The 24,778-nt window shown below is 48.1% G+C and overlaps 1 protein-coding gene across 2 annotated transcripts in view; it reads left to right on the top strand.

Moving 5' to 3' along the window:
* Positions 1–24,778, top strand: part of ANO2 (anoctamin 2) — a 361,403-nt gene that overhangs the window by 321,234 nt on the left and 15,391 nt on the right. For both annotated transcript variants that reach the window (XM_059935146.1, XM_059935145.1), the window contains 3 exons: positions 17,921–18,073; positions 18,453–18,505; positions 20,467–20,648. In XM_059935146.1, the coding sequence (XP_059791129.1) occupies positions 17,921–18,073; positions 18,453–18,505; positions 20,467–20,648 (388 nt within the window). The remainder of the gene's footprint in view (positions 1–17,920; positions 18,074–18,452; positions 18,506–20,466; positions 20,649–24,778) is intronic.

Raw genomic sequence — 24,778 nt, 5'->3', positions numbered from 1 at the left:
GATTAATCCTTTGTCAGTTGCTTCATTTGCAGATATTTTCTCCCATTCTGAGGGTTGTCTTTTCTTCTTGTTTATGGTTTCGTTTGCTGTGCAAAAGTTTTTAAGTTTCATTAGGTCCCATTTGTTTATTTTTGTTTTTATTTCCATTTCTCTAGGAGGTGGGTCAAAAAGGATCTTGCTGTGATTTATGTCATAGAGTTTTCTGCCTATGTTTTCCTATAAGAGTAACACATATTTTAAACCTTTAAGTATTTTAAATATTTATGAGTTAAAAAATAAAGTTGTGATCATGTGCACACATTTCTCCTTTTTCAGTTAGCCTTATATGAATAAATATTTCCAAATTGTCATATAATATTTAAAACAAACAGCTGCATAATAAATCAACCCTCTAATAAATGGATCATAGTTTATTTACCTTTCTTCCAAGGAAGTGCCTTGGGGGCTCATTTTCCAATTTTTCCCCTGTTTTCACAAATCCAGTATATATTATTTTCGTGCATGTAATCTTTTCCACATTTGTAATTACTTCCTCAAGATATACTCCCCCAGATGTGATGGCTAGATCTAAAGAATGGCCATTGTATGGTTCTTGATTTATTTTACCAAATTGCTTTCTGAAAGGACTAGACCAATTCCCTTCGCCATAGAACATGTACGAAATACTCTTCCAATGGGTACAAATTATCTATTACCCTGAAGTCAAGTGATAATGAAAGAAAGATCAGTGTGCAGTCAGCTTGAGATTCCCAGCCCCCATGCCCACCTCATTCTACCTGTTGACCTGAATATTCCAGACTCATCCTTTAAGACTTGGCTTTTCACGGTGCTTCCTCTGTGAAGTTTTCCTAGCCCCATTCCTGCTGAGAGGAAGCATTAACTGTTTGCTTTTCTGTCCCAGTGTTGCATTTGGTGCACACACTGATGGTGTATCTTACAGAATTATGGTAATAGTACTCATATAGCTGTTCTTTTGCAGACCCATCTAAAGAGCAGTGAGTGAGGACCATGACTTTTCATGTCTCCTAGAGCCCAGCACATTCCCTGGCACGTGACAGGCACTCAACATGCCTGATAAACAAAGACGAGTGAGGGAATGAATGCATTTATTTATTAATGAGGGAAAGTTTCTTAACAGAGGTAAGTTTTTAATAATTTTAAGTGGAAAATGAAGGATCGTTTTCAAAGCAGGGCTTGGTTGATGGTGGGTCAAGGATGTTCTAAAGAGGTTTCCACTCCAGGTAGGAGATTGGACTTGATCCACAAGGTCCCTTCTGATTCTGAGGGTCTACTTACTAATAATTTGAGTAAGGGAGAGCATTCCAAGGCAGAAGACGGGCAAGTCCAAAGAGTCTCATGGCCGTGAGTAGCTGTTGACAAAGCAAATGGTGGTTTTGAAGTAGGGAGGGAACAGAGAAAGACCAGGGATTATTGGAGAACTGTAAGGGGGATCTGACAAGTTTGCATTTTGCATCAGGTCATAGGGAGCAGGTGTAAAATCTTGGTCAATGCTGTAACTATGTTTGAACTCTGTTTCTCTTGAGGAAAATGGGCAGCTAGTGCAGGAGGGGAATAGAGAGGGAATGAGGAAGCACAGGTGGACACATTCATTTGTTCATTCATTCTTTCATTCATGAAACATTTATAAGGCACCCAGAGGGAGGAACAAGTTTAGAGACCAGGACAGTCTCTCCAGCAATTCAGGTTGATATTGATTCAGCCTTGTCTCGGGGGAGGAAGCCTGGACCACACATGGGCTTTCCATGCTGGGTTCCACAGAAACTCACAGGACCCTTTAGGCCATTTTGCTAAGTTATCAATCATTTTAGAGACATGACTATTTTATTTTATATTTTCTGTAAGTACAAGGACAGTGTTTCTCTTTTAAAAAATTATTTATTTAGGCTGCTCCGGGTCTTAGTTGCAGAATGTGGGATCTTTCGTTGCGGCACGCAAACTCTCAGTTGCAGCACGCATGCAGGATCTAGTTCCCTGACCAGGGATCGAACCCGGGGCCCCCTGTATTGGCAGCGCGGAGTCTTACCCACTGGACTGCCAGGCGAGTCCCAGGACAGTGTTTCTGAGTTAGATGTCTTTCATCCCTAGTATCTCTGGATTATCCTCTTCAGCCTTTCAGGGAGTATTTGATCCCATGTACGATCAAACACTAGGCTGCAGAATAAACTTTACCAAATGATGACTTCCTCTAGCAGTGCAGGCTACGTGTGGTTAGGGAGGGGCTCTGGGGTCAACTGCCAGGCTTCCTGTGCTACATGGCTTGGTGCTTCAAGTCAGCCAGGCCAGATTTCCTCATCTGAAAAGGGGCATCTTTTGATGAAAATAGCACCTACCTTGTAGGATGCTTCTGAAAACCAGGAGATGAATCTGGAGTAGTTAAAACACTTGGTCTGGATACGCTCTCAGTGAATATCAGCCGCCATTGTTAGTGTCAAGTGTCTGGTTTCTTTCTCTTTAATCTAGGAATTGACTAAAAACAGTCTGAAGCCCCTGCATGTAGTGAGCCCTGGAGGTTCCTCCCATCCCATCAGGCAGTAGGATCAGACAAAGACTGAGGGTACGAGATTCCAAGGCAGTCCCAAGAATCACACTCAGAAGCCTGAGATATAAACATTCCAAGATGCTTGTCCTTCCAGAGAACACAAAGGCCTTAGGGCCCTGCTTGTCAAGTCTGGCATCTCAGATGGGCTCTTTTTGTCATCTGTTTATCTCAAACCCACAAATGTTTGTTCCTCTAGTCATCCAAAAAATAATCACTATAGTCTTCCTGACTCAGGAATTCAATTATCCCTCTTAGAGCCTCCTCTGGTTTCTTAAATGCAGCCCAAGCTTTGAGGCCCTCAGGCCATTCATGTGGGTGAGGAGATGAATTTCTTCCTGTCATGACAGGGGATCTCATTTCTCTTAGTCTTGAGCTTACAGTTCTGTCAAACTCTGAATAGAAAAAGAGGTGCACTGGTGGTTGCACATTTCCTTATTTATAAGGAGTAAAAGTCAGATTGTTATTTTGAAGGGGCAAGAGCTGTCAGTCTCCCCTGCTCTCTGGATATACCCACCAAGACATGTAAGAATGACCTAGCTGATGGAAACGCATGGACAGGTTCCCCCCAGAGACCAGGGCCTCTACACCCTTGCAGCTGCATCCAAGTTGTCTCACCAAGTTGCAAATTTGAACTTCAGCATTCAGGAGACGCATCCATGAATTGGTGTAGACCCTGACTTCTTTTCCGTGACTCCTTCCTGACTTTGCATCACATCTAGCTGGGGAGAGGCCCGCTCAGGATGATCCAGAGTCTTTTTTATCCATGGCTCCTTACCTCACGGGCTTTGCCTTGTCGACTGAAAAAAAAACCGCACCGCCTAAGAGTTGAGAATTATGTTTTATTCGGCAGGCACGCGGAGGACTTTTAAGCCTGGGAGACTTTTGCAAAAAAACAAGAAAACAAACAAAAAAACCCCAGGTATTTGGAGCATCAAAAGATTACTGTTAATTAAGGAAAAAGCAGACATCTTAAGTTAATGAATTTAGCACTTTTTTCAGTACTGTACAGGAAGATGCAGGAGTCTGGGCTCATTGAAATCATTCCTTTGATATGCACCTCAGCTATCTGGGGCCAGTATCCTGGTTTTTTTTCCCATCCCGAATCCCCTCAGGGTGCACAGTATGGGGACTGCAGTGGCTGATGGCTTGATGGCCCCAGCATCCTTTGTTTACTGATATGACAGGGTGGCTTTCTTGGTCTACAGTCTCTACTAAGAATTTTGGATTTCCATGTAAGTCCTCACCGTTCCTCCTTTGAATGACTGCAGATACATCCTAACTGCTTCTTTTTCCACTCCCTCTTTGCCTTTTCCTTCCCAGCTTTTAAAATAGCTTTTCTAAAACGCAATCCAGAACGTATTATCTTTTCTGCTTAGAATCCTTCAACATTAGTTACTGAGGTCCTTGCAGATGAAGTTCAGACCCCCTAGGCACAGCATCTGAGGACACCCAGGTGTGCACATCTGGTGGGTCTAACCCGGCCTGTGTTGGCCTATTTGCTGCTGCAGGTTCTTGCTCTCCCATCCTCAGTTCTCCCATCCTCAGTTCCTCTCTTCTCCTGGACCCGCTTTGGCCCAGGAGGAAATGGCAGTGCTCTGGGGCAGACACTGAGTCTCACTCCTGTCTGCCTGCAGCACTCAGCCCTGCTCCTGGAACATAGTAAGGGCTCAATAAACTATTTCTTGAAGGAATGGCCCTCCCACTCCCTTTCCTTCCATGGCAGAGAAACTGAGGCCTCCTTGCTCTTTATCCCGTGATATTTGGGCCGGCCTCCCATTTCATGGTGGTCATATTTATTATTATTATTATTTTTATTTTTATTTTTTTGGCCACGCTGCACGGCATGTGGGATCTTACTTCCCCGACCAGGGTCGAACCCGCGCCCCCTGCAGTGGAAGCGCAGAGTCTTAACTACTGGACCGCCAGGGAAGTCCTTTTTATTATTTTTTATATGCAGCAATTTTCATCTCCCAAGACCCAAGCGAGACACGTGTATCATCGGAGTTTCCCTCCAAGAAAAGTCATTTCTGGTTTTCATTTGCTCCTTGGCCTTCAGGGGTGCAGTCACTGATCCCTGTGGAAGTGGGCAGAGGGCGGTGTTGCCCCCAGACTTGCACGGAAGCTCAGCCCAGTTTCACATCCTGGCCCCTGCAGCGCCCCTCCCCTCCACGCCGGGGGCAATACTGTGTCAGGCCCCGAGCAGGCACTCGGGGCACAGAGGCAACAAAGGGGGCCGGGCCCTCCAGGACCTCAGGGTCTAGAGGCAGAGAGTGATGGGCCAGTGGTTACAGGAAAGGGCCTCCTTGTCACAGAAAAAATGCAGCCCCCTCTGCTTGCGTCTGAGAGGCTGGGGGTCTCTGGCTGCCTTGTGCCTTAGCAGAGGTGCGTGACCGAGGACCGTCCGTTCTCCTCTGCCCCCGGCCTGTGACTGCTCACCCACCAAGCTTCCTTGGGTCCCCCAGAAAGTGCCGACAGGGGCAGGACAGACTCTGCACTGGGAACAAGACTCTTGTCTCCCAGCTGCCACCTCAGGCTTGTTTTGAGACTTCAGACGAGGCCAGGAAGAGACTGCATCTCGGGGAACACACTTCTCAGCCCGTCTGCTCAGAGACTTGGTTCCGTGACTCTCTTCCGGGTTCTCTACCACGTTTACGGTCTCGCCACCCTCCAGGCCCCTGGCTCAGAAGCCGGGACATCACTGTTCGTTCACTCTGCTGTCTGCACGCCTCCCCTCCGGCAGGGCTGGCCTTTCTCTGGAGTGTTTCTGGAAGTTGCTCCTTCCGTTCGCTTCAGCCTCTTACAGCCTCCTACCCCGGGTGCTTTCCCTGCCACACCCTCAGTACCACCACTCACAGCCGCCAGCGTCTCCCTACAGCCTTCTGATTCTTTTCCTACGGTGGTGTTGGTCTTACCATCCATTGTTCAGAAGCCTCTAGTGTGCCCACATCCTGAGCGAGGCCTTGGAGAGGCAGCTTTTCCATTTATTCACCCTGAGATTCTTTTACACATTCTTAGTGCCGCCAGAGTGAACCCACCAAGCGCTCCTTACCCACAGCCCACACGTCACTCTGTTTCTGCCTGACCGTGTCTGTGCCCCTTGCCCTGGCATTCCCTGTGTCTTCTCACCCCCATGGACAAAACCGGTTCTGTGTCACCTCCTGCTCAAAGGGTCCCTTCCCTTCCCTCCCCTTGCCCCTCCCCCCGTCCACAGTATTTTAGTCCCCCCTCCCTCCCAGGTTTTCAGACAAGCCGCCTCCCAAGACAGCCATACCCTACTGGAAGCTAATTTCAGGGCCTTGCATGGGCCCTGAAAACACTGGAGAAGTGTGCAAGGGGGTGACTGAATAAATGAGGGTACCCTTTATCTAGCTTTGGCCTATCCGGGCTGAAACAATCTTACTTGTAGTGGTGCTGGCGTCCACTCTCATATATTATTAACAGGCTGATAATCCCGTGAGTGGATTATCAAGAGTGGCGGTTATCCTTCTTTCTCTTTCTCTGCCTCCTCCTCCTTCCACGCCCCCTCTCCCCCGCCCCTTCGCGGCTGCCTTCTCCCCTCCCCCACCCCAGGCCTATTATGAGCTCCTTTCCGGGGACTAAGCCAGGGAAACAGGAGAAGGAGTAATGTGAGCCCGTCCACGTCCATGCTGCTCACAGGTAGTGCGCTGGGAAAGAAGACAGAAGGTGGGAGAGAAGACAGAAGTCCAGATGTCAGAACCTTGCTGGAGGCAATAGTTTCTGCATCCCCCTGGGTACCTAAGGCTTGGCAACGGCAATCGTACCATGACTTCCTATTTCTCTGCACCCCTGTCTTCAAAGCCCCTTTGATCTTCAGGTGATCCCTGTAAGGTAAAGGGAGCAGTATCTCTCCTTCCCACCTTCCCAGGGCTTCAGGGGTCTTGGATGTGAATCCGGCTCTGCCTGTATCCAGCAGGGTGACTTTGGACACGTCACAACATCTTTCTAGACCTCGTTTCCTCCTCAGCATCATAGGGAATTAGACCACATGATGAATTTTTCCTTGCAGAGGTGCAACCCACTGGCTTGCGGTCTTAACCAGTTGTGTAATGTGTCACCAGTAATGTGCTGCTACTACTGCTAATATATTTCAAAAAGCATAAGGTAAAACAGGGTCAGTGTCACCCTCACCTTCTCACATTGCTAGATTAGTTTTGAGTGAGAGAGCAGGGAGGTGTCTGCAGGCACAAAACCTCACTACCCCAGTAGAAGCAAGTGGTGTGCAGAATCGTCATTCATCGAGTGTCTTGATAAGAATTAAGACTTTCAAGCCAGGTCACCCCCAGGGTCCCTAACCTGGGCCAGATCGCCTCCAGGGTCCCTTTCCTGGACTAGGTGACCCCCAGGGCCCCTTACCTGGGCCAGATTACCCCCAGGGTCCCTTCCGGTGCTGACATCCTAGTTCACACGTACCAGCTCGACAGTGCATCTCAAAACCAAGAGGCCCAGGGTGTGATACAAGTTGCTTCGGGTCACCCCGAAGACCCATTAGTGGAACTGAGACTAGAGTCTTTTTCCAGACCATTCCACAGGAGAATCCCATCAGGACCAATAGGAACTTGGGCTTCAGTGGAGGCATGGGGCAGAGTGAGGTTTCCTCTTTCTGTCCCAATGGGCTAGACCTCCGCAGTCCCAGAAAGGCCCTTGTCTTGGGCTTTGAACAAAAATGAGAGCAGTGAAACCAAAGCTGCCCACTCCCTCTGGTGTGCCTGACACGGTGATCCCTGGCCCTGCTCTCAGCTGTCAGCTTCCTTCCCTGTGATCCCCAGGACCACCCATGCTGACAGGAAGTACACTGAGCCCACTCGGGGCCTGTTGGTTGTAATGGTGAGGCAGGTCATCAGAAGAGGGAGGCGGCAGGGAGAGATGTATTATATTTACATTTTTCTAAGTTGAGCTGGAACTGGGGCCCAGCAGGCCTGGGGGGAGGGGCCACGAGGCGAAGGGGAGGCTGGGAGTCGGCCCGAGGGGGGGGCGGTGGTGGTGGGGAGCCCCGTCTGGGCAGGTTGGGTGGTGGGGAATGGGCTGGCTCCAGACAAAGAGAAACCCAAGAGGGAGAGGGAGGGATTAGACTGCAAAACCTGGGAGGGGAGCGGTCAGCTTTCGAGGGAATCTCCAGTATCAAACCCTTTTCCTGAAGAGCTTACTAAGGACTTCAAGGGTAATCCCCCTTCCCCGGCTCGGAGGGGAGGGAAGAATGCCGGCCCGGGAGCAGCCGTGACATTAATCATCACCGGCCCCCACCTCAGAGCGGGCTTCAAGCGCCTTCGCCACAGACCCCTCACAGCCCAGCTGTAGACTTTTCCTCAAGGCCTGACGAGAGGAATTTCTTTAGTTGCTTTAAGAGCTGTGAGCTAAGGCCTCCGGACGCTCACAGCCTTTGACTTCTACAGAGCGGAATATGGCATAAAAACGTAGGCCGGAATTTAATCCTCTAAGAGGAGTTTGGTGACTAGTTCCAAAAGACTCTTTTGATTAAGTTTTATCACCATTTTATCAAATAAATAAGTGATGCAATTGAAGGCCAACAACTTAGCTTCCTGTTATTCCCTAAATTGTGATGGGAGCTTCTTGTTGTGTCTTATTCACAACACCTGACCACAGGGCCTGGCATACAGTAGGTGCTCAATAAAAGTTTGAAGATGAAGGAAGAAGAATAAAGAATGAAAGAGGTGATCCTGTAGTGAGGACCTTGAAGACAAAGTGATAATTAGATACTACAGATATCACCATTTTCAAAGCTCTCCAGACACCCTGGATGTATTGATATAGCTGGGACAGTCTGCCTCCTCCTCCCCCTCCCCCTCCCCCCAGGGGCCAAGATTCCTTATTTTGAGGTGCTTTTAATTAGGGGATGCTAGCCCACTAAGGGCAGGTCTCGTTCAGCAATACAAATGGATGGACTTGTAAAATTATCTGGGTAGGTCAGGCAAAATACCCCATGTAATAGTCAACTCCTAGTATGATAATGCTTTATAACAAATATCCCAAAGTCTCAGTGACTTGCAAATGAGCCAGAGAATAAAGAACAACAGAAAGAGCTGGCTACAGGCATCACTGAGTAGCCCACCATGGAAATGGTCAAGTAAACGTGGTCACTTATTAAATAAAGAGTAGAAGAGATTGAGGCTCCAGAGAGAATGATGACAGGTGACACCCAAGATTCCTTTCAGCTCTCATATTCTTTGGTCATGGACAGTAGGGACCACACTGGGTAATTTCCAAGTTTCCAAAAGAGACTGATGTGGAAAACCAGTCCCAAGGCTGCCTTAGCTGTAAGTGAAGAAATTTTCCAGAATATCTGTACAGCATCAGCGCTGAAGCCTCTGTATTCTGTCACACAACTCCGGGTGTGTGTGTTACAAAGGCAATGGCTCAAAGAATCAGGAAATTCCTTTCCCTGAGCCATCCTGTTTATACAAACTGAGTCATCCCACTGGATAATCAGGCACCTGCCGTCTTCTCCAAATGCCATTTAAACGTAATTCAGGCAGCATCTAGGGTCTCGTTCCGGTATTTCTGGGGAGGAGGGTGAGTTGCAGGTCAAGTCTCTCCTTTTCTTTTGAAGCACACATTGCTTGTCATTGTCTGTGCTAGGAGCCCCTTTCCCCATGAAGACTTAAGAGAAAAGGCAAGAGTGTACTTGGATACCGTGCCTGGAAGGCTCCTGACATAGAGGAGATGCCCAGTCAGTGCTCGAGAAATGCCTGTGTGAGTGAGTGAGTGAATGAAGGCAGTATTTTAGGTTAAAATACTGAGAACTCTCTCTTTCCCATTTCTCTTCTTGCTCTGTCAACCAGGAAGCTCAGAGTGAACTTTGTTGCTCAACCACAGCCCAGTTGTGGGTCCTTAGAGTTTGCATATTTGTGTCTCCTTCCGTTCTCTGTTCTTTATTTCCTTTTTTCTAAAACACCGTAAACTTACTTATGTGTTCCTTTCATTGACTTTGCCCCAGCCCTTTGGGAAGAGGTAAGGGCAAACAAAGGTTCTCAGGGATTTGTTGCTTGGGAACTTCTCTTCAGCCTTGACTATTTTCATTGCTTTTCCACCTCACTGACTGCATTACCCCAGCCCAGATGGGAGGATGGATGGATGGATGGATGGATGGATGGATGGATGAGAGGAAGGACGCGTGGGTAACTGGCCCTCACATCCCATTTTGCAGATGGAAAAAGTAAACAGGAGTGAGTAAGCCAGGCCATTCATTTGTTCACTCAATAAACATTGGCTGGAAATTCACCAGGTGGTTCTCTGAAAATCAGAAACGAATCAGTAGAGCTCACAAACTCAATTCTCTCTACTTTTAAGAAACTGATGTAAGATTTTTGAGGTGCCACAAATGCAGGGCAGACAGGAGCGATGGCACAGAGAACATCAGGTTCAGCTGCAGCGTGCCCCCTGCAGAAGACACATGTACGAGAATGAAGACACTCTGGGGAGGGAAAACACCTGTACAGATTGGTGGGGATGCTGGTATCGATAAAAGTTCATTCTCTGACAGAAAGAGATCAGATCAGAGAAGATCCAATAAAGGAAACCTAAAATGCATGGGAGTGACTAGGCAGGGGGAAGGGGTGCTGTTGCCTTAGGGTTGAATATGTACATTTTGGTGCAGTGAAAGGACCTTGAACTTGGTTGTCGTCAGAAGCTATCTTTGTTTCCGAGCTTCATTGACTTCTGGGTGTGTGGCCCTGAGAAGATTACTTCACCTCTCTGAGGCTGTTTTCTCACTTGTACAATGGAGATGATAATACTTGACACTGAAGATTACTTTATGAACCAGAGAGCATTCTGCCTGCACATGGTAGGTGTTTAGGAATTGTTGGTTGAAGCTTCATGACCTCTGAGGGTTTGGAGTTTTTCTCAGAAGAGATAGAAGAGGAGCAATGGGCACATTCTTCCAGAAGACCGTAGTCTCCAGGCCTTTAAGCTCCGTGTGGCTGAGAACCATGTTCTGCCGTTTTCTGTAGCCATCAGCGGGGTTCATGTCTGAAGACTCCCACGACCCTAAGCTCTGTTCCCAAGGCAGCGAAGAGGGCTGCTTATGGACTGGTCTGTATCCTACTATCAACCTAAAATCAGCTGTTACAACTAGACTCTGAGTTCTTGAGTAGTGGGACTCTCAGAAAGTCATTGGTCCTCCCTCCTTCAGCTGAAGGAGTTAATATTTCACAATTCACGTGGGAGTGAGGAAAGGAGGGGACCCAGTCTCCCTTAATCACAGAGAAATGGAGAAAACGTGCCTTGCTGATCTGTCCTGGTGCTGTGATGACTTGTAGGCAGTAAACTCTTAATACTCAAGCCGTGGCTTCAAGGCTAGTCTTTTCTGTTATGACTCCCAGGGTTTCTGAATTGAATCTGATCCATTATATAAACCCCAGGTGACCCTATGCAGATTGAAAGGGAATTCCACTTACTGTCTTTATTTCCTAAGTAGTCTGTGAATTTGGATGAGTGACTGGCAGGAAAGATGTTAATGACCAAACATCCAGCAAACCTTCAGATGCCTCTTTGACTTGTTCTTCAAGTGAAGCCCAGCGGTCGTGAGTCTCTGCAGCCTCCACGGGCCCGCCGGTGAGAGTGAGTTACTCCTGCCCTGGTACTCACTGCAGTCTGTTAATGCTGCCCTTAGAGGCCTAACTCCAACACACAGCCAGGATTTGCTTACATGTCCATCTTCTCCACTGCAACCTATGAGCCCTTGGAAGGATGACACAGTAATTATTCATCTTTGTTTCCTAGCAACGAGCACGGTGCTCAGTGTCTAGGATGTGCTCAATAAATGCTTGTTGGATGAATGAGTGAATGAATGAATAAGTGGTGAATGATGGACATTGAGAACCTTCTTATACTTCTGTAAAGACTGCTACTATTTTCCTAGGCAATAGAGGTCCATGCCAAGGAACCAGCTCACGGGCCTTCTTCTCGTTATCTCTTCCTGTTTACGTGGTCCATCAACACTTGGGCAATTCTTTTTACACCAGACACTCACTGCTGTGCACAGTGTCTTCCCTTGCCCTTAGGAGAAGGGGATCACTGGGCAAAGGCTGGAGATACAGGCTGATGAAATAAACAGCGATGACCTTCCCGTGGTGTTTTTACCTACGTGTTTATATTAATGGGCTGTTTCTAGCTGAATCTTTTCAGTAACCGCCTCCCGAGTGAAGAGAAACTCACGCCAACTTGTTCCTGAGTCCTTCCCTTGCGTTGCTTATTAGCGGTTCATGACAGGGAGGGTTCTTAAGCCCCCAGCTTTTAATCCCCTTAAGCCAGGGGTCCCCAACCCCTGGGCCACGGACCGGCATCAGTCCGTGGCCTGTTAGGAACCGGGCCGCACAGCTGGACGTGGGCGGAGGGCAAGTGAGGGAAGCTTCATCTGTATTTGCAGCCGCTCCCCATCGCTCGCATTACCGCATGAGCTCCACCTCCTGTCAGATCAGCGGCAGCATTAGATTCTCATAGGAGTGCGAACCCTACTGTGAACTGCGCATGCGAGGGATCTAGGTGGCACGCTCCTTGTGAGAATCTAATGCCTGATGACCTGAGGTGGAGCTGAAGTGGTGATGTTAGTGCTGCGGAGCGGCTGCAAATGCAGATCATCATTAGCAGGGAGGTTTGACTGCACAGAGACCGTAATAAATCAGTTGCTTGCAGACTCATATCAAAACCCTATCAGTGAGTGGCAAGTGAAAACAAGCTCAGGGCTCCCACTGATTCTGCATTATGGTGAGTTGTATAATTATTTCATTATATGTTACAATGTAATAATACTAGAAATAAAGTGCACAATAAAGGTAATGCACTTGAATTATTCCGAAACCATCCCCCCACCCCATCCGTGGAAAAACTGTCTTCCAAGAAACCGGTCCCTGGTGCCAAAAAGGCTGGGGACTGCTGCCTTAAGCAGACTATATTATAAAATTTCTAAATTTACTAAATTATAGAAAGTTCCAAAAAAAAAAAGCTATAGTTATTTTCATTAGAATTAGACTTTCCTAACTGACTGGTTTTTACAACCAACTTTCTTCGAACCCTTCTGTGGGCGTGACAGCGCTGAGAAGTGCCGTGTGGATGTGTTAGAACCTAACGGCCCCCTCTCGCTCCCCGTCACTAAGCACAATGATTTCCATTCACACATTTTAGCCGTCTGCCTCTTTTCGTGTTTGTGTTTACAGCATTGGTGACAATGAGTTTGTGTTTATGAAACAAGATAACCTCTAAACATCTGCTCTGGTTCAGGCGCCACACAAAATTGTGGGACCTCGGAAAAGAGTCAAAAATGTCCGTGGTTTCAAGGGGGTTGCCGTCCAGGGAGCAAGTCAAATAAACAAGTAGAGGGACACATGCAAGGCATTATGCGAGTGAGGAGGGGAGGTGCCCGTGGCTCCCAGTTCTGCCTGGGGTAGGGGTGGGGAGCGGGGTAGGGGAGAGGCTTCATGGAGAAGGTTAAGTTTGAGTTGAACCTGAAACATAAATGGTAATCCATCCAGCAGACAAGAAGAGAAGGAAATTGACAGATTGCCGTGGTACGTACAAAGGCTCAGGAGTATGGGAAACTTGGTGAATTTGGGGAAGTCCAAATGGTTCTGAAGTGGTTGGAAAGCAGGCCGACTTGATCTACAAACACCCCAGCTCAGTATCAGCCCTGAGCACAGGGGGTGGGTAGGGAGCACATAGCGTCTTGAAAAATAAGTTAGGGTCAGATCACAAAGGGTCTTGAGTGCCACACCAAGGATCTGGACGTTATCGTGTGTGACGGGGTGTGGGTGTGCGTGTGTGACGGGAAGGTAGATATATTTACTGAAGAACTTAAATAACTGAATAACAAATTGTGTTCCATCAAGAGCTTTTCCACCAATCCTGGCCAGTCCACTCTATCCCACCTGATATATTATTTTCTTCTTTAAGCAGATTGTCCTGGAATGTCCTTTCTGGATGCCATCTTGTTGAGTGTAATCCACTCCTCTTTGTTATTTTAGCCTAAGCCCAGGTAATCAAGGCCAGGATTTTAATTGCCTCTGGCATCAGGCAGCACAGGGCTGATAGTTGCGTATTTTAAAAGGAGCCTGGCTGGCTGGGGATTGAGAAGAGAAAACCCAGTGGGGTTTGTGCCTATGAGGGTTTCCAGTCTTCACGCTTTCAACTTGGTATTTCTGGGACACTTTACAGCAGGCTTTGTAAAGATTTAGTTGAAAATCAACTTATGAATTCCTCCCTAATTGGCTTGGCCAGGTTTAATCTGTTATTGGTCGAGCCAAGCTGGCTTGTATTATGCAGCCCAGTGAGGATTTCCGGCCTTGCTCTTAGCCTCTTGGAGGCTGGCTATTTTTAGAAGCCAGTCTTGGTGTTGGTGAAGGCTGGTATCATTGTGTCCTCTAAAGTGACCTCGGAAGGACGCCCATCTGATACAGCATTTAGACCTCTGACCAAAAAAAACAAGTCTTGGAGTTGACATTTGTATGCCAGAGGTTTATGGTTTTGTGGGGTTTTTTCTCCCCAAGATGAAACAAAGCTTCCTCTTTGTTTCTGCCTCTTTGGGTTGACTCCTGGAAATAGGCAGTGTACCCAGTCCAAGCAGGCAACACCTGCAGCAATGGGACATCTTCAGAGGGTGGTTTCCCTTGGCCCAGGATACCCTGTAGTAACATCAGAAGAGGCACAGGACTGTGGCCATCACTGGCCTTTGCTGAGTCCACGCTCTTGAGGTTGTCTGGTGCTGAACACACAGGCGTGCCTGGAAGAGGAAAGAGAAGAGACATGTTACGATGTTGGGATCACTTATGGGCACTATTAGCCTCGAGTCACCACTGGAAATTGTGTGGACAGAGAGGGACCCTGTGATGGAGAGTTTGTGAAGGTGAAGAAGCAAACCATCAGGGCAGCCTCAGAGGAGAGGGTTCAGATCTGCCTTTGGAATTCATGTGAAGGGAAGCTGAGGAAGTGGAGAGTCCTGTTTTTTCCTACGCTCCTGGAAGGACATTGGATTTCTGAGTGCCATTTGCATGAGTGTGGAGAGGGCATGCCGTATCTATTTGTAGTCACTCGGAGGTAACTTGCCCCTTCCCTGCCCCATCAGTCGCCTTGCTAAGTCCTCGTGGGGGCTTTGGAGGGTTTAAACAGTTCTGCCGGAGGAAGTCACTTATAAGAAGAACATTTGCTCTGTAGACCTGAGCTCATTAGAATCAAGAAGACCAACTTAGAACTCCAGAAATAAAGATATGTTCATCTGTATACTTAAATACAGATATGCATTTTACAGGTTTCACAAAACTAGTCTAACATCTGTTTTGCTTTCCTTGTTAATTCCATCCACCTCCACCCCCGATTGCCCTCACCCCACCCCTGACTCAGCAAAGCCTCCTTTAAGAGACATGATAGACCCTGCATTTTGAACTGGCTCCCAGAGCTTGTTTGGGAAGATTTCTTCTCCCCTTCGGCCAGCTAGCTAGCCAGGCGGTCATTCCAAGGACCCGACCTTGCCAAATCTGTGCCTTCTGGTACGTCTTGTCACCAACTGGCAGCTGCTGGTCTCGTAGGGCCTGCCGAGAATCCACTGGGCTTCCAGGACCGTGGCTGTGATAGAGCTGGGTCAGCAGGAGCCTTAGCCCTCAACCTTGGGCCAAATCAAAAGCAGTTGTGCTGGGTGAAGTTCTACACGTGCTCCGTGTCTTGAACCTTCTGCTGTGGTTAGGCTTATCCCTCTGTGAATACTTTTTATTTTATTTCATTTCATTTCATTTCATTTCATTAATTTAAGTTTGGATCCTGGTCTTTCATTCTTTACTTGGATATCCTAGAATCTTGACATTTGTCCAAGAGAATAAGAATTACAGCATCACAGCAAATCAGACCTGAAGGGAATTTAAACCGGTGTCTTCAACTTAAAGATGAGGATGCTGAAGCCCAATGAAACAGAGAGAATTGCCCAGGGACCTAGGGCTGGTGAGAAACATATCCGGGGCTCGAAGTCAGGCCTCCTGACTCTCCCTCGGGGTTTGCACCTTAAACGTGTGTCTAAGGGGTCCATATGCAGGATACATTGCAGCTATCTGCACTCCAATAAGAGTAACAGTACACATAACAGGTAACATTATTGGACAGTTATTAAGTGGCAGATATCGTTTTGAGCACTCTGTGTATGCGATATCATTTACCGTTTTGTCAGCCTATTTGGTGGGTACCGTTATTATCCTCAATTTATAACTGGAGTGACTAAGATGCGGAGAAGTTAAATAACTTGCCTTAAATAAGAAGGGAAGTCCTATTAGACTGACTTTCCTGAGACTCAGGTCTGACTTTGCATCAGCAAATCCATACTGAGCCCCTACAAGGGATGGGGCCCTGCCTTTCTAGCGGGAAATGAAGGCATGTGGGTAGACGGATCACAGCGGTGCACAGTGGCGGCTGTAACAGAGGGTGGGGAAGGAGTGGAGGGGATAACAGGCTTCACCAAGGAGATGGCATTTGACTGTTCTTGGGGGCGCATAGGAGTTTGCTAGCTCCTTCCCTCGTGTGCCATCGAAGGGAAGGAGCTGACATGTCTGGGGAGAAATCCGGAGGGTGAGAAGCTCAGAGTCCGGGAAGGCAGAAGCATGATGGTTGTGGAGAGATTCTGGGAGGCAGGGCTAGAGAGGTAGCTTGGGTGCAGATGGTCCAGTCCCTGTGTCCCAAGATAAGATATCCAGTAAACAGAGGGGAGCCAGCTGAAATGCTTGTGAGTAGGTTAAGTGATGGGATCGGATTACTGGGCGCTTGGGGCTGAACAGATGTAGAAGTGTGTGCGGATCGGTCACAGGGAAACCAGGTAGGAGGTGGATGCAATTGTCCAGGTAGAAACGATGGGGGCCTGGACTCCCTACGCCGTCTGATCGGCACAGGCCACCTCCACTCCTCTGCCCGCACTGCTTCTGGGGTTGGATGCAGTCTGTAATGCACTCTGCCTGCAGTGACAGGCCCATCCTTCAAGTCTAAGCTTAGGTGTCCTTCTGGAGACTCCCCTCAGTCCCCACGCGGAGCAGGCTTGAGCCCTCTCCTTGCGGCCTCCGCTCTGTCTGGTACATCCTGCCTTCTCTCTTGGCACACGTGAAGTCTCCTTGCACATCTTTGTACATTCCTCTCTCTTGAAGGCTCCTTGAAGGCGGGTCCAGACCTTTGAAGGTGGGTCCAGACCTTTGCCTCCTTAAAGACTTTTCACAGTGCCTGACATTCACGGAGCTCTCGGTACATGTGTGATGAATGAATCCACCTTCTAAATAAAGACAGCGACTGCGGATAGGGGAAGAAGAGGCCAACTTTGGGAGATAGTTTTGAAGTTACATCAGGGCTTGGCAAACAAATCCAGCCCACTTTATTTACTGCTTTTGTAAATAAAGTTTTATTGGAACCCAACCAAGCCCGCTGGCCTACGTTTGTCTACAGCTGCTCTCACTGCGCAATGGCAGAGTTAGCTCATTATGACAGGACCATACAAAAATAGTTACTATCTGCTCAGCCATAAAAAAGGATGAAATATCGCCACTGGCAGCAACATGGATGGACCTAGAGATGATCATACTAAGTGAAGTGAGTGAGACAGAGAAAGACAAACATCATATGATATCACTTACGTGTGGAATCTAACAAATAATACAAATGAACTTATTTATAAAACAGAAACAGACTCACAGACACAGAAAACAAACTTACGGTTACCAAAGGGGAAAGTGTTGGGGGGAGGGATAAATTAGGAGTTTGGGATCAGCAGATACAAACTACTATATATAACATAGATAGACAACGCAGTCCTACTCTATAGCACAGGGAACTCTATTCAATATCTTATAATAACTTATAATGGACACAACATAAAAAAAACCTATAATGGAAAAGAATCTGAAAAAAATACATATCTATATAAGAAGATATATATATGCATATATATATATATGATTCAGTTTGAATCACTTTGCTGTACACCAGAAACTAACACAACATTGTAAATTAACTAAAGTTCAAATTAAAAATAAATATTCGCTATCCGGACCTTTGCTGAAGAAGTTTGTTAACCTCTGAGTTCAATGACCAGGATTAGTGACTGGAGATAAAAGGTGATGGAAAGGAAGGGGTGGAGACTTTTCCTTTTCTCGTATCTTCTCAACTCAACAGAGCTTTGCACCTAAGTGATGGCACTGACTGCCAGGCCTGCGGGTGCTGAGAAAGAAATGCCCCACTTGTGGGGCAGGACGGAAAGGGAGCCTGAGCCCAAGGTGGACAAGAGACCCCGGTCAGAAAAGACAGGGGCCAGAGCTGCAAGGCAGGCATACATCTAAATCTTTCTGTCTCTTGTGCTCTTCTCTCTCTTAGTCGTCCAGTTTGGTTTTGTCACCCTCTTTGTGGCCTCCTTTCCTCTGGCGCCGGTGTTCGCGCTCCTCAACAACGTCATTGAAGTGCGGCTTGATGCGAAGAAGTTCGTTACGGAGCTGAGGCGGCCAGATGCTGTGCGAACCAAAGATATCGGTCTGTCCCCTGCGTCACTCAGAGGCGATGCAGCCCATCCCCGTCCCCTCCCTCCGACCCTCCCCCTGTCTCCCTGGCCGCCCCCCCCCCCCACACTATGTCGGGCATCCGGAGGGCTGGAGCATCCCTTACCACCCCTTCGAGCCCCTCATCCTCATCTCCTCAGGTGCTGGAGGCCACGGTATCCCCCCTCCCCCCGCTGGCCCCCTGCTTTGCAGACAGGGGTGCACCTAAGCCTTTCCAGACAAGCCTATCCCTGGGGGACCCGGCAGAGCTCCGCTGGTAACTTGCCTGCAAGGCGGCACTCTGACTGCAGTCTTGTCATCCCTGGGCTGAGGGCGGGAGTGAGCCAGACGCCCTTTTTTTCCCCGTCTTACAGGGATTTGGTTTGACATCCTCTCGGGCATCGGCAAGTTCTCTGTTATCATCAATGTAAGTGCTTGCTTTCATGACACCCTCGTTCTGTGGGAAGGGCTTTCCAGGGGAGCTGAGGTCCTCAGGGCGGGAAACCTGTCCTGTTACCTCCCAGCTTCTTCCATTTGGAGCTCTGGTTAAGACAGCGCCCACCCACTCCCCGCCCCCCCGTTAATATCGCGTACACGCCTTCTAAGTCATCAGGCTGTTGCCAGAGGTGTGCAGCTCTGTCGTTCATTTCGCTGAGAGCAAGAAAGGCAGTTACCCACCAGAATGCGTACCTTGGCCTTAAGAGTCCAGATCAGATCTTTCCTCGGAGCCAAGAATCACGAGGAGAGAACTGCACATATCTAGCCATCCCTTTCCTTTCTTTTTCTACCCCGGAGCTGAACGATACCTGGAGCATCGCCCAGGCTGCATTTCCTAATTACCGTTTCTCCGAGCTGTCAATGTAAAGTCTTAATTATCCCTGGCGCTGCTTGGTTAAGGTAGGATGTGGAAGAAGAGGGGTCCTCTCTGCTCTGACCTCCTTAACTGCCTTGCCAGACGTGTCCACATTTCAGAGGAAATCCTGCTGGGCCCAAGCCAGCAGCTCCTTTGGCGTCTGCGTTCCATACGGATGGTGGCCAGGCAGGGCCTCCTCTTGCATCTCCCGAGACAATATCTGCCAGCTCAGCGCACATCAAGAAAGCCACAGCCCCCTTTCCCTTGGGAGAGAAACACTGATTCTGGCCGTGACCTGGCTACCGACTAAAACACGTGAGATGGCACGAGGTGTGCAGAGAGGCAGAGGGGATCAGCCCGTCACACGTGGGATGTTTGATGTAGGAAGTGCACGTCTCAAGGCTGAGAAATTAGGTGCAGTTTGATCAGTAGCTACTTTGGAGTTGTGTCTTCTAGAAAAGAGCCCCTGAGTACCAAGCGCTTTTCATCTACAACAGAATGACAGGACGTTTTACTTCCCTGGCCGTTCTAAGACTTCTTGTCTGTAAGAAATGGGAGAGAATAAGAGTCTCACCAAATCGGATCAGTCTGGAAATTAAATGGGATGATGAAAGGACATATGGCCCGTGCTCTGTTAATTACAGCTGTGATTACTAGAAGTCCGTTACTCTCAAATATAGTTATGGCCATGCACACTCATATATACATTTAGAAAACAATACCTAAACCGCATTTTTTTAAAAGGGCTTTAATTGTTGGTGCCGAGGACAGTATAAACACCTGCCAAAAAGATTTAAGATTTTCTTTGCAGAAAGTCTCCCCTCATCCAAGCAGGCAGTCGTTCATTTATCGTTTGGTTTGCTCCACAGACATTTATAGAGAACTTAGATACGCCAGGCGCTACGTCGGGTGTGTGCGTTTCATCCAGCAGGACCTACTCCTTCCCTCTCCGTGTCTCACTTTTTCTAAGCAAAATGGATGAAAGAGCGACTTCCATTGCATAATGGGCTAAAAAGCGCTGAGAGATGATGGTCAAACTGAGGTTCACCGTGGAACCATATCCTTGGTGTTCCTGGCTTTCTCGTGTCCCTCAGGGGCAGATGTATTCAATATATGGCCCTTTGGTATCCTTGCCCGTCACACTTAAGTGGCCCTCTCACCACTATCAGTAATCTTCTCAGAAAATCTTCCACTCTGCTTTGGCATGACCGATGCCAGCATCAATTCAGATATCTCAGAGATGATTCATGCCCTCCCTCACCAAATGGTCCAAACTGGCTTAGCATCCTTTGCTTCGGTGGTTGTAATTCACTCTCTTGACAGCCACTGACTTGTGGGTTTCCTTACCTGTATCAAAGATGGAAAAGCCAGGTAAGTCAGTGTTGTGAGCTCAGGGACAAGGACTCGGTATCCGTCAGAGCAGCGCCTCTGGATGGAGAGCCCAGGAGGGGACAGTCTCTTAGGCAGATGGACCTGTGTCACCCGGATGGTGTCCACCCTGCCAGTTCCTCAGGTGCTTGTGGTTCTACCCCCAGGCTTTTGTCATCGCGGTCACCTCTGACTTCATCCCCCGCCTGGTGTATCAATACTCCTACAGTCACAACGGGACTCTGCACGGCTTTGTCAACCACACCCTCTCCTTTTTCAACGTCAGCCAGCTGAAGGAGGGAACGCAGCCCGAGAACTCACAGTTTGACCAGGAGGTTCAGTTCTGCAGGTAAAGTAATCGGGAGCAGGAGGGCAGCACAGGGCTGGAAGCGGCAGGTCCAAGTAATTATCTGGGTGACTCAAAATTATATCATTATTCTCCTTTGTTTCTGGCTCCTACCCCCAAACCCCAGATCCCTACAAGTCAATTGCAATGAATTGACCAATATTTATTGACTGCCTTTTGCTAGACACCATGGAGCACATAAAAAAGTATATAGGTTCGTCCTTACCATCAAGGGAAGGTCTGGTTTATGGTCTGGTTGGGAAGAAAACAGAACTGATAGGACCCTGCAGGTTATTCAGTGATTGTGTCTAGTATGGACCATGAGCCTTACGAGTGTTCGAAGCAGAAGGAGAACAGTGAAGGCTGGAATGGAAAGGGGGTAGGCTTCTTGGAGGGGCCATGAGGAGTTGTAGGGCAAAACGAGAGAGTATCCTAGGTATGGAGTCAGCATGGGCCAGGTCATGGGGGTGGGGACGAATCTGGGGTGTTAAACACTTAGGGGCTAGTTGCTGGAGTTGGCAAGGAGAGCGCTTGGGAGATAATAATAGGGAATAATATAGGAAATACAATATAAAGAGCAACTCCTAGGGTAGTATAAGCCAAAGCATTGTTGAATTTGAATAGGTAGGATGAAGTAGATAATGGGAAATCTTGAAATCTTACAGGAATTTTAATGTGATGCAATAGGAAGTTGCGGACTTTTTAGGGCCAGGGAATTATAGGCTAAAGTGTGGGCTTAGGAAAACTAATCCGGTCTCAGAGAGGAAGATGTGCTAGAATTGGGCTAACTCAAGGAGTGCAGCTGAGGTGCTACATCATTCAGACATGACCGGTGGTAGGCATGGACCAGAGAGGTGGAAGTAATTCAGAGGGAGGGAGAAGATGAGCTACTTAATGTCATACGGTACAAAGCTGGGTACCAGAGACACGAGAGAGAGTGTGAGTCAAGGATAACTCCAAAGTTTGGGCTGAAGCCAGAGGACTGGGAAATTGTGGGTCCATTGACAGGGGTGGGGAAGATGCCAAGAGAATCTAATTTGTAATAAGTTAGATGAATTTGATTCCAATCATGTTGCATTTAAAATGATGGTCGGAAATCTAAGGGGCAGTTTCCATCTAACACCTAGAGGGAATAGCTGGAATTCCTGAGAGGACCAAGTTAGCGTCATGATTGTAACTTGTCAGCACAGGGATCATTGAAGCTGAGAAACAGAAAACTCTCCACTACTTACGAGAGAAGGACAAAGAAAGAGAAAAAGAGCAGAGGGGAATAAATTCTTTAACCCTTTTGTACCTTGGTTAAGTGATAGTCTCCATAAAGGACTCGATCCAAGATCACACCCCATATATGTAAACAGAACAATAACTGCAGCAAAGGCCAAACCTAGAAAAAGGTATCAAAGGACACAAGTAGGGCTTTCTTGGACCATCCCCAGTAGTGTCTGATGTAAAAGCCGTTAGTGCTCCATTGAAGAAGCAGTAGCAGTGCCCTGGTTGTGTTTGCAGCAGTGATGACCCTGGGCGTGTCTGTCATGCTTTCCCACCTGGGATGCCTTGGTACCCACGGTCAGACGTTTGTAAGGTGGCTGCTTAAGTTCGGACTCAGTCTGAACCACAAAAGGGAGAAAACGCATTGGTCTTCCCAACCCAGATGACTGAGTTAAACAACCTTCCCAATATGTGATTTAGATAGAAGGGTATTCTGGTCCCAGGAGCAATAACTTTAGGGTTTAACACTAGCCAACCAGAAAGGCTCAAAATCAGGGACTGGATCTAAGAATAGATAAGTCCATTTATTCACAGATACTGATTCATACAGCCTAGATGTTTCTAGCATTTTCGCATCTGGGACTGTAAAGAGTCTCACTCTTGGACTCGAGCCAGGAGCAGGCAGATTTGCTGCCACCCTGCATTGCCCAGGGGCCACCGCTGGCATGCCAGACTGTCTGTCCATGGTGCTGGATTTTGGTCTGCAGATCCGCTGTACAGTGGGGTCTGGACCAGCTGGTGGCCTTTTCCGGTAGCATCTAGATTTGCTCCAGCAGGGTACGTGAAGTCAGTCAACACCTTCACATTAAACGAACGGGCACTGAAAAGTGAGAAGGACAAAATCATTTTTGTAACTGGAAGGTACAGAAATCATCTTGTTGAAACTCTCATTCTACATAAAAAGAAACCAAGGCTTAGAAAGTTGAAGAGTTTTCCAAGATCACAGAGGCTTCTAGCAACAGATCGGACAGCAAGCAAGACTCACGTCTCTCCAGGAACACAAGCTTCAATGCCCACGTGCAGGGGGGAGCAGCACGAGTGTGACTTGTCATGTGGGGAAGCAAGGCTAACGCTGTTCCTTTAGTTGGTCTCGAAGCACAAGTCTATCCAGAGCACCAAGGGACTCTGACCTTGTCCTTGACCATCACATCTTCCAGTGACACTATGAATGTGCTTTCCAGATATATCAGTGGCTTACACTGGCTTAAACACAAAGGGACTTTACTGCCTCTCTGTTGAAAGTCGAGGGTAGTTCTAGTTGGGTAGATTTGATTCAATCTGCCCAAACCAAATCTTTCTCCATCTTCCAACCCTACTGTAGTCAGTGATGACTGTAGTTTCAAGCACTGTATGAGTGCCAGCAGCTACAGGCCAGTATCCTACTGTGTCCGAGTCCAGTGGGAAAAAAAGCCTATACTTCTTTCCCAACAATCTCAACAAAAGTCTTGCTGCAGCTTGTTGGCTGGGATTAGTACGCACTTCCTACCCAGAGCCGATCACTGTGGCCAGAAGAATGTGATGCTTTCCATGGTCTTTGGGGCTGTGGGGTTAGGGGTAGGAGGTAAAATGATCTCCATCTGAAGCACGTGATCTCAGACTAGGAGGTAGTTCCCTCCTCCTCTGAGATCTGAAGTCAAGATGAACGGATGCAACTCAGCCAAAACAACAGGTGCCCAGGAGACCAGGTGTTATTAGCACACATGGATCACATCGAGCTTTGCTATATCTACCGTCAGAGTCACTGGACTTTCCAGCCAGCTGTAAAGCCCTGATAACTCTTCTCTCCATTGTTTCCAGGAAACAAGCTGGCCTGGGAGGGAGGAGCGGTGATGGGCAGCAGGGGGCTGTCAGGTGGTGACAGAGGTCCAGGGAGAACAGGGTGTCCCAGGTTGAGGGGCTAGATCGTGCTCAGTGGTCAGGGCTGGAGTGAGAGGGGTGAGCTAAGAGAGATGAGGCGGGGAGAAAAACAGAAGCCAGACCAGGAAGAGCACGTCGGTCACGGGGGGTGTGTGGACTCACTTTAGGGCGCTGGGAGCCACTGGGAGCAGGGAGGGGGGGAATGGAAGGGACTTCTCACTGGTATCATCTCTGACTGCGCTGTGGAGACCAGTGGGTTACACTGAAAATAAAGAGCTGCCCTAGTCTGAAATGTAAGCAGGTGTCTGGAGAGCGGGGTCATCGGATCATCTAGCTATGCCGTCTCAAGTGGGTATACTTTGGGGGCTACCTATCCGAGGTGGATGAGGATTGCTGATGAAAATCTCTACCTACCCCAGGTAGGTTCTACTCACCGCATGCCGTGTGGGCCTGTCTGGCTCGCCATAGTCTCTGGAGATTGATGAAATGGAGGCATAAACTACTGATGTCTCTGTAAGCCAGGATTTGTCAGCAGCTGTCAGAAATAGAAATGAAGGGGGTGGGGGATGGAGGGGGCCGGGGGGAGAGGGAGAGAGAGATTGATTATGAGAAACACAGACAACGCTAGAACTAGCCCCAAAGCCCACGTTTAGAACCACTCCCATGATGGGAAATGAAAAGTTTGTCCTGATTTTCTGGCAAATAGTGTTGGGAACTCGATGACCCTTCTTATTCTTAGCTCTCCGTGACCCCCGGAGATAAATGTGGTCAAATAAAACTGAGGTCTCCGGCTCCAGTCCGGCCTCGCCAGGGATAGAGGTATCTTAAAAATAGCAGTAAAATTTAGGGCAAGTCTCCGGCTGCCCATTTGAGATGCATTCCCAGCATTTTTGGAGCCACGTCTGCCTCAGCCATCTAACTGCCCCCGGCCGGCCTGCTCCGTAAACAACCCCGTGACGTCAGTCTGCAGGCATGATTAGTGGTCATTTGACAGGGTCAAGGGGCCA

Source organism: Balaenoptera ricei, chromosome 10, assembly GCF_028023285.1.
Source record: "Balaenoptera ricei isolate mBalRic1 chromosome 10, mBalRic1.hap2, whole genome shotgun sequence".
In the NCBI taxonomy this organism is placed as follows: domain Eukaryota; kingdom Metazoa; phylum Chordata; class Mammalia; order Artiodactyla; family Balaenopteridae; genus Balaenoptera; species Balaenoptera ricei.
Note: the sequence above shows the minus strand (reverse complement) of the source record. Positions and strands in the feature narration are given on the sequence as shown.